The 14153-nt window shown below is 32.2% G+C and overlaps 2 protein-coding genes across 2 annotated transcripts in view; both read right to left on the bottom strand.

Annotated features, from left to right (window-relative positions):
• Nucleotides 1-849, bottom strand: part of LOC111371734 (cellulose synthase-like protein G3) — a 10657-nt gene extending 9808 nt beyond the window's left edge. The window contains exon 1 of the mRNA XM_022993870.1: nucleotides 186-849. Within this exon, the coding sequence (XP_022849638.1) occupies nucleotides 186-770 (585 nt within the window). The 5' untranslated portion in view covers nucleotides 771-849. The remainder of the gene's footprint in view (nucleotides 1-185) is intronic.
• Nucleotides 850-8993: 8144 nt separating this feature from the next.
• Nucleotides 8994-14101, bottom strand: LOC111371733 (cellulose synthase-like protein G3). The gene is made up of 6 exons (XM_022993869.1): nucleotides 13515-14101; nucleotides 12006-12158; nucleotides 11584-11709; nucleotides 11047-11490; nucleotides 10597-10944; nucleotides 8994-9703 (listed from the first exon to the last, which is right to left on the bottom strand). The coding sequence occupies exons 1-6, from the start codon at nucleotides 14097-14099 to the stop codon at nucleotides 9152-9154; spliced, it is 2208 nt and encodes a 735-aa protein (XP_022849637.1). The 5' UTR covers nucleotides 14100-14101; the 3' UTR covers nucleotides 8994-9151.
• Between the last annotated feature and the right edge of the window lie 52 nt (nucleotides 14102-14153).

Below are 14153 nucleotides of genomic sequence, written 5' to 3'. Positions count from 1 at the left end.
ACAAAAGGTTGAGGTAAAGTCAGCAAAAAACGAAAACGTTAGGGATGTTGCAATTTTTCCTAAAATTTATTATTTTATCTTTCGTTATAAGGTAAATTCTTCTAATTTGAATCAATTTTATTATTTCATGGTTCATGCATGCCTAAAATGGTAAAATTATGAAGTAAGAGAGGTAAAGTTTTTACCTTAATTTCCAGAGTCTTAGGGTTTTGAGCATAATTTGAGCTGAAATAAGCATCTGGACATCTTTCTATAATATTACTTTCCCTACAAAAAGGCAACCAAATTCTCGCAAATTCAGCAGCCTCCATGAAAGCAAATAGTGTAAGCTCTGATCCTCCATCATCCGACAAATAAACCGACAGTTTCTCTGTCGGATAATCATAAGCCATAACTGATAAAGCCGTGTTAACAACGTTAATAGGTGGCTCTTTATATGGATCTGCAGTGCATATAAATATATCCATGGCCGGAAAATCTTTCCGGTCCAAGAATTTTTCGAGGTTTTCGGGGAATTCTTGTCGGGTCACCGGATTCATTCGATACGATTGGGTTGTGGACCACATATAAGCTAGAATAATATCAGATACGAACATAGTGAGGGATATGCAGAAAGTTGTGAAGGTGGTGAAGTGGAGGAGGGTGAGTGCATGGTGGTAGAACAAGGCCAATATAACAAAGGTGTAAACCGCCGCGAATACGCGGTTGGGCAACCGGCGGCGCAGCCGTCTGAGCGAGTGTAGGCGGGGGTTCGTGGTGGCAGACGCCATTTCTTTGCTACTCTTTGTGGTTAATTACGGTCCAGAAGGAAGTCATATTTATAGGCATTCAGACACCTTCCTTTCCTTTGAGGCTTCATGCTTTGTTGAACATTCTTGTTCGAAAATGATTTTTCTAGTTACTTAGCGTGGCAAATTTATAAATTATTTATTAAAAAAACAGTAGTGAGTCTAATGAAATATACAGATAATAAATGAGTAATAATTATATTTATAATTAATATTTAAATATAAATTAATTTATGAATTATTTACAAATTGGCAGCCAAACGTCATAAAATTATGAGCAACAAGTCAATAAAAAGAAATACAAAATTTAAATCCACAAACTCACAAATACACATCTTTTTATTTTTTATTTTTTATTTTTATGATGGGTTAAGTTAAATTTGGCATAAGATAGTAGAAAGATCCAGAAGTCGATTCTTATTGCCTTTAGTTATAAAAATTGTAAATGTATCTATCTTTAATAAATAAATACAACCTACGAGTTAATCATGTACTTTTTAAGTACTCATAAATGAACATAACTCTAATACACGATGGAATGATTCAACAAACTTTAATTACGACTCGGATATATTTGAATCATTTTTATAAGTGTTTTATTTAATTAAAAAATATATTTAGAGGAGCATCATTAAAGTGGCTTCTTCATAAAACTCTTTATTTATTTATTTATTTATTTATTGGGAAAATGGGCGAAAGCTATCCCATAAAAATCATTAATTTAGACAATTTGACACCCCACTCGTTTAGACAACTATTTTCAATTTTTATACTAAGACCAACATTCTTTTAAAAAATATATTTTTAAATAGTAATTTGACATCATTTTAATACATATTTTCTAATAAAATAATATTATACACAAATTCAAAACTTTTTCTTATTTTCTAATTACACATTTTTCATCAATACACTATTCAAAAATACATTCTTATGCATATGATGTAGCTCAAACAAGGGCTAAGCCCTCTTTTGATCTCCATTATTTTAATTTTATAATTTTAGGGATATAATTTTTTTGGAGAATGTGTGGTTAAAAAAAAATTTTTTTTTTTTCGATTTACATGCAATATTATTTTATGGAAAATTGTGTAATTGAAAATAAGAAAATGAAATTTATAATTTGAAATAGCGAGGGCTACGAAAGAAAGACACCCCTCCTTGTTGTCCTGTCTCCCATACTCGGCTAAGATGGGGGTGGGACGGGACAAGTCCTCTACCCCATTTATTGTCCCCTTCATTTTTTTTTAAATAGTTTCGTCCTTCATTTTTTCAGAGCATGCATGTTTGATCCCATAATTTTCAAAATTCAATTTTTTCTCTTTTCTTCTTAATTATACATTTTCAATAAAATAATATTATATGCAAATAAAAAAATTTTCCTTTTTTTTTTATAACATATTCTCCATCAATCTACAGTTCTAAAATGCATTTTTTTTGGGCTAAAAATGAGGCTCAAACATGCTCTTAATATCTTTAATTGGTGAAAAATTATAACTTTTTTTTTTTTTTTAATTTGTGAAGTAGCTCATGTTTCCTTTAGAAATGGTGATTATTTTTCTTTTTGTATGATAAAAAATTTATATTTTAAGATGGACTTTAAAACAATGGGGTGACTATGTTGCCCATACGTGTCTCGGCCCCAAGGCAATCTCCGTCCCATCCCTATCCCATGTAGCCTACTAGGCAGAGCGTCCTCTGCCTTAGCTCTATTTGGTACGATGCCTTGCGGATATCTAGTATAACGGGTTTTTTGTTATGACTAATTTAAACTATGTTCTTAACTAAATTAAAATGGTAACGTGTAATAAATTTTAGGCTAAATATATTCACACCACAAATTTTAATAATTAGACTGCATTTTAATTGTATGAAATATTCATACATTATCACATTTATGTATCGAATTTTTTTCATTGTTCTTATTCTCAAATTTACATAAAATTTTCATGATTATGACTTCTCTTCGAAATTTTCTTTAAGACAGAGTAAAAAGACAAATTTACCCATTGTATTTTAAATAAGCAAAATAACTAATAATGCAAAAATTCAATTAAATATTTGACTCTCATTTTAAGGTACGTTAACAATATTTTTGGACAAAAATCATGATTAAGGACACAATTTTCGGATTGATGAAACGTTAAAAATATGAATATGATGAAGAAAAAAGTTAAGAATATAATTTGAAAAAGAATAAAGGTTAAAGACCTATAATGTAATTAAAATATGGTGATTTTATAAGAAAATATGGTGTGAAATTCCCTAAATTTTATTCATATGGGAGGTTTCTATAACTAAACTACGTGGAACCAATTCAAAGAAGTGAGAGAAGAAATGGAGAAAGAATTCACGAACAAACGAAAGCGGCTATGTCTTTTAATATTGTAGTAGCAACTTTGCAACATAGTAAATGACAACTCTAAAGGGAGAAAATATATGTATATGAGAATGTAAATGCAAGACACATGTAAGTGTAATAAGAAGACACTTTATGCTTGTGCTCATTAATTTGCCATACATAGATGTATTTTGACTATCTCAAAAAAGAGTATCTACTGATGTAATTTTGAAGAATCAATAATCTAAATAATATTTTGTTGTTGATTTAGGTAAAAGTATTAAAAATGGGTTTAGGCATTACATTATCGCTAGAGGAACCACGAGATGGAAAAAAGTTTATAAAGATATTTTAAGCATTAGAAAAAAATGGTCAGTGAAAATATGCATTATGTAGAACTTGAAATAAAGAAACTTTTGAGTAATTTTCGAAACTAGAAAGGTTGTCTTTGAGATTGTCATAGTCCTCAAGAAGATTTATGTAATGTAAAACTCGAAATAATATTTTAAAATGTGAAGAAATAACTTTGAAATAGTCAGAAACCTCAGAAAAATTTCTTTAATTTACCCTTTTAAAATGAGTAATGTTATTTGCAATCTCCCACTGTCGCAATTATCTTACGTGGCATACATGTGACAATTAGTGATTTGATGCAATGTGGTAGTTTTTTATTGCTTAATGCATCAAATCACTAACTGTCATATGTATGACACGGGGAGTGATTACGGTAGTGAACGACTGCAAATAGTATTATTAGAATTTTTTGGTAACTTGGTCTTTATTGTATTTCGATACGCAGGGATTGGTTAGCAAGTGAAAGCAACAGGGTCCAGGGAGAAAATTTTGCCCATAAAAATCCAAGAAATTGAAGATATTTCTCTTGGGCATTCAAAAGTCAAATATATTTCCATGCATGCTTGTGGAAATGCTGCTAGTAATTGGTTGAGTTCTTGCCCTTAATTTCCATTGATTATGCTTGGACAAAACTGGTTTCTTTTTTATTTTCTTTTTTCTTTTTGTTTGATCACCAAACTGTCAATTCCATTTAAATCCAATCATCACAAAGAACCGAAAAAAAAGAAATAGAAAAAAGCACGAGACGAATAATTAGTCAATGTTTTCTAAAAAGTTAAAATCAATAAAAGGTGTAATTTTATTTGCTACTCCATTTGAGAGGTAAAGCAATAGGACCACATCCTATACATTAACCACCAGTATCACAATTTCTATAGTTTAAGACAAAAATAACTCATCTTTATTTTCTTATAGTCAATTTAAAGTCAACTTGAGGGGAAAAATTTTGATAGGTTGGAAATCTATGTGAAATTTCGTTATTATCTTATGACAAGAATCTTTATAAACAAATAGCAATTCCCATCTTAAATTGACAATTTTCATGAAAAACAAAGTCAAACGAACATCAAATGACACTTTAATTTCAACATTTTTCAAGTAGAAAATTATACCAATCAAACACTATTAATTGACAATTCCTATGAAAACAATTTTTAGGCAATTCAATTTCCTGAAATTCGTTTTCTTTTCACCCAAATTCTATCTTTACAATCAAACAGACCCTAATATTATTTTATTATAAGATATTGAATATTTTGACAAGAATATTACATTCTCCTTGCAAAAAGCAGCAAGTTGCATGGATTTCCTGGAACTTGTAAGATATGGGAGTGAACAAAATTGATTGATTGTGGAATCTCTTGTGAGTTCCCACCAATAATTCACATATCTATCTTCTCTAACATCTCTTTCTCTCTTTTCTAATGCTTATCAAAAAGTCTAGTGATGATTTCCTATTTATAAGACAAATTATAGCAAAATTGAAATTTATAAGGACACAAATTTCTAATTAAAATTTGGTCTGAAGGTTCAGCCCCCCACACTCCCAAGAGGGGGACTTCCTGCCCCCTTCCAACCCAATGAGACCTCACTATGGAGGTCGATCCTCTTACTGACTACATAGATTGACAATAATTATGCTACAAATTTTTTAACTATTTTTTCTTTGTTTTCTAGTACTTGTACTTTCTTTTGAGATCCTGTGAGTCGATAGTGTATAATTAATTAGGAGTCATGGGTTTTGTTTTATTAATCTATGAAAACCCCTTACCAGAATTAATTGAAAGAACAACATACTTTTGGTTCATTAGATTTGCTAGCTTCTTTTGTTGACTTAATTTTAATTTTAATTTTTCAATTTTTAAAATTTTTTTTGCCCTGTCGATGTTTTTCACCCTTTATTTTAACGGGAACCTCAAAATTTTGAGCTAGCCTTGTTTATTTTCTTTGGAATTTTTTAGGGTTATTCTTGGGGTACATCACCCATTACATAAGGGTGTCTAAAATGGCCACTCGGTACACCTATTGGAGAAGCACGTGCGCCACAGACACCCCTACCAAGAATCTTCCTTTCTTTATACTTAATTTTTTGGTGCATGTTGTCACTTGCCATGTATGTCATTGCATGTCCCAGCCTATGGAAATAGTCTCTATAACGACCTGTACCAACAACGTCATTTGTCTGAAGCTATGGGAACAAAAGAGAAGTTTGGTTGTATTAATGTATGATGAAGGTTGAACCCCAATCTTGCGGGTTCTCATCGTTCCGTCTCTAGCGTTTTGTGAGGGAGGTAAATCGCGAGATGTGTCCCAACAGGTCAGAAAACAAAAACTGTCTGTAGACTACGCTTACAAGTACTTCAATTCCATGTCTCAGGGATCGAACCCCCACACTGTAACTGCCAGCAAGGCGTGAGATAACACCACTCCTGTTATTTGCATCACTGAGCTATACCCCGAGAGACATATTAATGTATGATTTGTTGTGGACATGGTTTCTCTCTAGTTATGCTCTTATCTTCTGAGAAATACTATTCGTGGACAATCTATTATTTATGTAGCAATTCACATCTTATATTAAAGAAAAAATGTCATTGAGCCTTTTAAACATTACAAATTTACAGATGGAATCATCCAAGAAAATAAATAGTATTAAATAGGATGTGAACTATCACGTGGATTGTCATATAGACCACATATAAAGGTTGAACCCCAACCTTAAGGGTCCCCCACGGCTCTTGCCCTGGAGTATCGTGAGGGAGGTAAATCGCAGGTTATGTCTCCAACGATATAGGGTGGAAAGCTGTTTATACACTTGCACTTACCTAAGAGCCAATCCATATTTCAGAATTCGAACCTTTGACGCGACAACCTCAAGCAAAACTGAATTTCTCCACCCTCTTTTTTTACCACTTGGAGATGTGCCCTGTAGGCATAGACCATATATGAATATATGATAGAAGGTGCCTATGATAACATTATTAATCAATGCTTGGCTCCACGTTTTTTCTTCCTTCAACGTGCACGAGGTTAAAGCTTTGAATTTTCTTGAAAACATACATTTCTAGCAACATGTATACTCCAATATATATAAAAAAAATTGTCATAGTTCAATATGGTTTGCTTGTCGAATCCCTAGACAGATCTATGTCAGATTATAAAGCCCCCGTTTGGACCCCATTTTGTAGAAATGAAAATTAGTGGAAAATTTTTTTTTTTTAAATAAGTAGTTGAAAAAGAAGAAAAAGTTTTCAATTTACGTGTAATATTATTTTATGAAAGATTGTGTGGTTGAAAATAGGATAAAGAAAAATGAAATATAATGTAATGAAAATTAATAGAGGCCAAACGATAGGGATGACAACAGTTCGATTTTGGTTCGGTTCGGCCAAAACCATCACCGAACCGTCAAATTTTTTGTCATGCCATAACCGTACTATAACCACGTAAATAAGTTCGGTTCGTATCTTGGTTCGGTTCAGTTCGTTTAATAACCACGAAAATAAATTATTTTTTATAAGTCCATCCGTCAAATTGATATAAAACAATTTATGAAAAAAGAGTCAATGAAAACAAAAACACAATATTCTAAACGAAAATGCAAACATTATCCCAAATTTCAGTTGCAAAATACAAATTTAACAAACAATATTATGAATATAACAATACTAAACTTTTCCTTCATTCTTGATTCTTGTGCATTCTAGTTACTTGATTCATACTCAATAATTCAAAAGTTTCAACCTTAACTCATATTCAATCTTCATTATTTCCGACAACTCTTACTAGTATAGGTCAGCACTCAAAATTGATTTATATATAGTAAATAAGAAATGTAAGTAGAGAATATAACAATATTACCTAATCCAGAATAGTTTTAACTAAAATTTAAATAAAAAAATGTGTCTCTTTGTCAACTTCCTCCTCACTAAATATTGTCATCCCCAATAAAAGAATGATTTTTTTAAGCCGGTAATCGGTTCGGTTTCAGTTCGCCGGCATAAATACCATACCCGCACCATCACGAACCGGTTTATTAAAATCAAATACCATATCCGTCCTGTTGCACCATCGGTTCGATTTTTTTCGCGTCATTCGGTTCGGTTAACTGCGGTTTTCGATTTTAACAGTTCAAATTGCCATCTCTACCAAACGATGACAAAAAACTTTAATCTACCTCTAATGGTATAAACGGTTGGTTATTGCCAATGATCAAACTATCAGCTAGAATAATGTTTTTAAGTTCTAGTAGTGTTAAATATCGGACTCTGTGATGGTGAAACTTCACAGTCTACAATTATTTTAAAAAAATAAAAATGCAAATGATAATCAATTGTAGATAGTGAGTTTTACTGCCACTTAATTTATAGCATTGCTCATTAATTAGTATATAATGATTTACGAGACAAGAGCCATTGATTTTTTGGACTTATCCAGAACATGTTTTATACTATGTCAACATCTTCAAGGATCCGAATATTCAAAATTAAAAATTATCAGTTCTAATGGAAAAAATAAATTAATTTCATAAAGTTGGATATTTGAAAGCCAATTGAAGATTTACCAAAGATTTCGACTGTTTTCATTATTGAAATTTGATTATGCACTTTAAAAGAAAATAATAGCTATGCAATTATAATAAAAGGATAAAAAGTCAACTTATTTCTTTTCAAAGTTTGAGCATCAACTTGTTGAATGATGCTATCCACAGTCACTCACTATCGCAGTCGTGCTACGTGGTATACATAAAACTGTTAGCAATTTGATATATGAGGTAAAAAAAAAAATCACAATAATACATCAAATCACAAATCGCTATGTGAGATGCCACGTAAGGCAAATAGTGTAGTCTAACTTGTTGCTCAAATAATAATTATGGGCATTTAAGATTTTTTTATTATTCAATGCAATTTCTTTTATGGATTTTGGGAAGTCATTCACGTTATAAGCAAACACAATATTAATTCAAGGACACAGAAATTATTAATATTAATGATGACATTATAGTCCATATAAAAATTATTTTTTATTTTTATTGAAAGATCGATAAAATCACAAATGTTTCAATATCTATTAAGCGACCATCTCGATCACAAATCGTTGATATTTCTTCCAATAATTTAAAAACCATGTTAAATGAATCATAATATAGCCAAGAACAAAAATAAAAATAAAAATAAAAAAATTACAATTTAATTTCAATACTTATTTGAAATCAGAAAACATATATAAAAAAAATTATCTTATTTCAATGCACAAATATTGAGGTTGTCCAACTTGTTGAATTCGCCTACTAGAAATTCATTATTGTAAATAATTTGCACACCAAACAACATCACAAAGTTGAATGATTGATTGTCTCAAGGTGGAAAATTATGTCTCATAAAAGAATAAGAATAAACCTTATTCCCCCCAAAACCATGACACTTTCATTCGAAATATCCAAGGTATCATAGATATTAATAAATTCATTTTGAGTTAGTAAATTTCTCTTTGAACAAAGAAAACAATAAATTTTTAATCAAGTAAACATAAATAATAAAGATAGAATTTCACCATATCCAACACATTACAAATACTAAAATAGAATAAAAATGTACAAAGATTGTTGTTTGATACCGTGTACCTGACATGCCCAAGATTTTGTAAATCTTTTCACATAATGATATCATATCTTGAGTACAAATGAGGCAACAATGCAAAGGCCTCCTACAAGAAGAGTAGAAATGAAGGTAATCCTTGTGGGCATCCGTCCTTTATCATTTCTCAAGAACATGGCTTCATATATTGGCAAGCAATTCAAAACCCCAAATCCTGCAATAAACACTTGTACAAAAAATCCATCCAAATTTCTCTCCTTGAAAATCTGCACTATCCCACCATAGAAAAATGCCATTAAATTCAAAATTGCAGCCATTGATAATGGCACAAACATAGGGGATTCTACTCCAAATTGAAATATTCCTTGATCATATCTTTTACTTTGATCATCATCCATTACTTTGCTTGTCACATTGAATCCATGCGTGGAGATATTCAATCTTTTGGTTATGAATTCTATTGATCCAAATAAATATGATGAGAGTCCCCTTATGAGCCAAAATCTTTGATCACTCCACCACCTTTGGAATGTGCCTTTGGCTAATAGGAAATCTAAGCAATCTTGAACATAGGCTCCAATAAATAGAAATATGTATGCAAGAAACCAAGGATCAGATACCTGCAAAAAATGCAAATTTTGAAGAAAAATGAGCCATGAAAAAATTGATGTCCCATGTTTAAATAATGAATAGTACGTAAGTTGTTGGACTAGAAGATTCAGAAGGAAAGATACGTGAGATGTTTTTATTAAAATAATAAAAGGATTTTAATGTTGCTTTGATTTTGTGCGAAAGCAACAAATAACATGTTTACTAAGTTTCATTTTGATGGGTTAGACAAGATTAAAGAAGAGAGACACGTGAGATATCTATATTCTATATTAAATCATTTATGATTTATAAACTTGTCATTCCTAATTTGTAAAACTATTTTGTATCCATTATAGCACCTTGATTTTTTTTTTTTTTCCGGTCTAACTATAAGTTGGTATAATTTTTCATATTTATTCGATGAGGAATTTTATCCCTTAATATGTCCCATAAGATGGTGACTCGTTTGAGCAGACTAATCCTGAAATTCGTTTGCTTATTTTTAAGTCTTAATTGGATCGAATCGCTAGTTGAATCTTAATGAACTCTGATACCATTTTAAAAACTGGAGTTCTATCTTAAAAGGTCAATTTTAGTAAGAGGAATAATCCAATCCTTTATCATTTGGTTTATGTTTTTATCATTATTCAATGTGAGATTTTATCCTTTATAGAGTCAACCTAGTTTTTAGTCTCCTCTTTTCTCTCTTTTTTCTCTTTGCTTCTTGTAAGGGAATCTATTACCTCTCGTAATATGTAGGATTGTATCTCACTAGACAAAATTAAAGAAGAGAAAAATGTTTGTCCATTTTAGTTTATCCAACCTACACATCTAGAGCTTTACAACCCATCTTTTTAAATGACTAATTAGTCAATATGGGTATTTAGCTAATGTGCAATATTTGGAATATAGGTAAAGGTACCTTGGGAAAGATGGGGATTCCATTGAGAAGAGTCAATGAAGGGAGGAAGGCATAGACTGTAATGGGAACACTCCAAATGGGCCAAAATGCATAGTGTGCATAAGCCTGGCCCATCAAAATCCCCATGGTTTGGATCCCAAAAGTTAATGGGCTGTACTTTGAGAAGCCAACCTCTAGCAGCCCAACGGCCCATCTCTTGTTCTGGTTCAAAACATCATGGAGAGATATTGGTACATCACCCAAAAATGCAGGCCTGTTTGGGTCACAGAATATAGATTTCCATCCTTGACATTGAAGCCGATAGCCCGTGTACAAATCCTCGGACAAGGAGCCATATAGGAACCCTATCTGGACATGTGAAGTAAACGCCATGAGCTTAAGCCCTAAGATGAGATTGGTATAAGGCTAAGCAAAGCGAAAAGAGTTTTCCGAACGTAATAAATTTCTCACCTTGGATCCCCAACTAGTTCGATTCTCATAATTGCACCCAGAAACTTGGTGGGCTTGATCTAGAATTTCTTGATCCGTAATGGGCTTGTTCACAATGTAATTGGGCCCGATCTCTGGAAATTCTGGCTCAACAGGTGATGATGGGCCTCCAAAAAATGCCAATCGACGGAAAAAGCATCCTGTCCCAACATAACTCGGGCCGTCCAGCCCATCCATGCCGGGTGGATTTATTTGATACAAACGTTTATGCTCACTTGCGTAGATATCGGTCTTGTTGAGCCCATGATAAAGCTGTGGGATTTGAATGTACCCTAGATTTGGCCGAATTGACTTGTCCGAAATGTAGCAAAGAACTCTTTGAAGAGTTGAAGGGTCGTTGGAATACATATCGCAATCTAGAGTCAAGACAATTGGTGCATTGGTCATGATGCTTGAAACACGAAGCTTCACACGCAACGCAAAAAATTTCAATGTTAGCGTAAATCTTTTATCAGTTATATGAAATATTGCATATTGCACCGAACGTATATTTTTTACCAAGGCATTGAGGGCACCGGCCTTGAAATGATGTGGGGTTGCCTTGCTTTTCTCTCTAGAGACATATACAAGGTTTGGCATTGAATTTCCTGTAACATCCTTGTCATCGTTGGCATCTAACAGAACCTGTTTAAAGTATTATAAAATATGTCAGCTTGTTTGGTTCCGATTAAAATCTAATTTTAATCTAAGTTAAAGTCAAATAATCAATATTAACAATATCTTTCATGAATCCCACAACTTTTTGACCACACATTTAAAAAACTTCTATTACGATCTACTAAAAAAATCTAATTTCATCCCTACCGAACAAATTATGTAAAAAAATATATGGTAATCCCTCAATTTTGATAAAAGATTAATTGATATATATACACACACTATCGTTGTTAATAAATAACATAAATGAAAATTAGATAAACCTGAATGACAGAGGGATGATTTTGGCGAGTAAAATCTTTAGTCCAATATTGACTCAGGACTTGATGTTGCTTTTCATTGGAGATGTATTCATCCCTAACCTTCCCTTTCTCAACCACGCTTTCTACCCTTGCCTTCATGCTATCATACTTTTTCTGCAACAAACAATTATTTATAAGTTTCATTACCAACTTTATCATGTAAATTTGATACGTTGCGATTTTTACCAATAAATATGAATTTTTTTTTATATTTTTTTACGAGAAGTGAGGTGCCAATTTTCGAACTCAAAACACAATCTTTAATCAACCAAGAAAAAGAAAATTGGTAATAAATTAAATAGGACATGAGTTAAGTGTTATGTTCTTCACACGATTATTGTTTATTATCTAGCTCGAGAAAAACTCAGAAAACGAAAAGCATTAATGGTGCATTTATCTTTATGAATGATTCTACCAGTTTTGTTATAAGAACGAAATATATCAATGGTGCATTTATCCTTACGAATGATTCTACCTGTTTTGTTATAATATTTTGACTTTTTTTATATAATTTAATTTTTTAATGTGTGTGTGTTTATATACATACAAAGGAATATAATTTCATGATGGAGAATTGACCCTACACTCAGTACCAACGTGACCAAATAGACCAAATGGACAGGTTTGATGGGGACTCTTAGGGTTCATTTGCCTCATCGATCAGGAAGCAATAGTTTCATGCCATGTGTCCACATGATAAGAATCCTCTCTACGAAAACTAATGCCTCGACGACACCAGAAGACGACTTGAGTCGACACTTAAATTTTGATAATTGATAGATAACGTACTATTCATAGAAAAATGATTTTTTTTTTTTTAAACGTCAGATATATAGAATATGACAAAGACCGTTTTTATTTCCAACAAGATAAGGTATGTCATAAGAATTGGTTGGGCATCGCTATAGCTCTATTTTATGGAACTTGTCTCAGCCACATTTGATGGCCATTATAAGAGAGAAATTTGAAGAATATGTGGTTAAAAGGGAGGAATTTTGTATAATAAAAAATATTATAAAAAATAGAAGGTTTTTGAAATAATGAGAATCAAACTGCGGCTAAATAAGTAGTTTGTCCTTTTTCAGTAAGAAAACTTGACAGGTAACACGATTTACATAAATAGTTACAATACTAAACCCTATTTAGATTTAACATAAAAAATTTCTATATATGTATGGTTCTTGTCTTGGCATGACTTGTAGTTCTACTCCTATTATAAGGGAACAAAACTTAATATGATATTAAAGTGAAAAAAAAAAAAAAGGAAGATCCATTTACATCTCGAACGAGTAGTAGGATTTCAGGAATGGTATTTATAAATGAACTAATATGCCAATAAGGTTAATATTTTAAAAAGAAACATGTATTATCAGCGTATATACCAATAATATAGGACTGACAAATAATAATAATAGATGGTTTCACAGTGATAATGCGTGGCTAAGAAAAGAAATTATTAGAAATGTTTACCTTAATTTCCAGAATCTTAGGGTTTTGAGCATAATTTGAGCTGAAATAAGCATCTGGACATCTTTCTATAATATTATTTTCCTTACAAAAAGGCAACCAAATTCTTGCAAATTCAGCAGCCTCCATGAAAGCAAACAGTGTAAGCTCTGATCCTCCATCATCCGACACATAAACCGACAGTTTTTCTGTCGGATAATCATAAGCCATAACTGATAAAGCTGTGTTAACAACGTTAATAGGTGGCTCTTTATATGGATCTGCTGTGCATATAAATATATCCATGGCCGGGAAATCTTTCCTGTCCAAGAATTTTTCGAGATTTTCCGGGTATTCTTGTCGAGTCACGGGATTCATGCGAAATGATTGGGTTGTAGACCACATGTAAGCTAGAATAATATCAGAAACGAAACTAGTGAAGGTTATGCAGAAAGATTTGAAGGTAGTGGATTGGAGGAGTGTGAGTGCATGGTAGTAGAATAAGGCCAAAATGACAGCGGTGTAAGCCGCCGCGAATACACGGTTGACGAGCCTGCGGTGCTGCCGTCTGATGGAGTGTAGACGGGGGTTGGTGGTGGCAGAAGACATTTCTTGGCTACCTCTATAGTCACTGGCTAGAAATTAGTTATCTTTATAGGCCTC

This window comes from Olea europaea, chromosome 22 (genome assembly GCF_002742605.1).
Source record: "Olea europaea var. sylvestris chromosome 22, O_europaea_v1, whole genome shotgun sequence".
Taxonomy (NCBI): Eukaryota; Viridiplantae; Streptophyta; class Magnoliopsida; order Lamiales; family Oleaceae; genus Olea; species Olea europaea.
The sequence above is the reverse complement of the archived record's forward strand: the minus strand, read 5'-3'. Positions and strand labels throughout refer to the sequence as shown.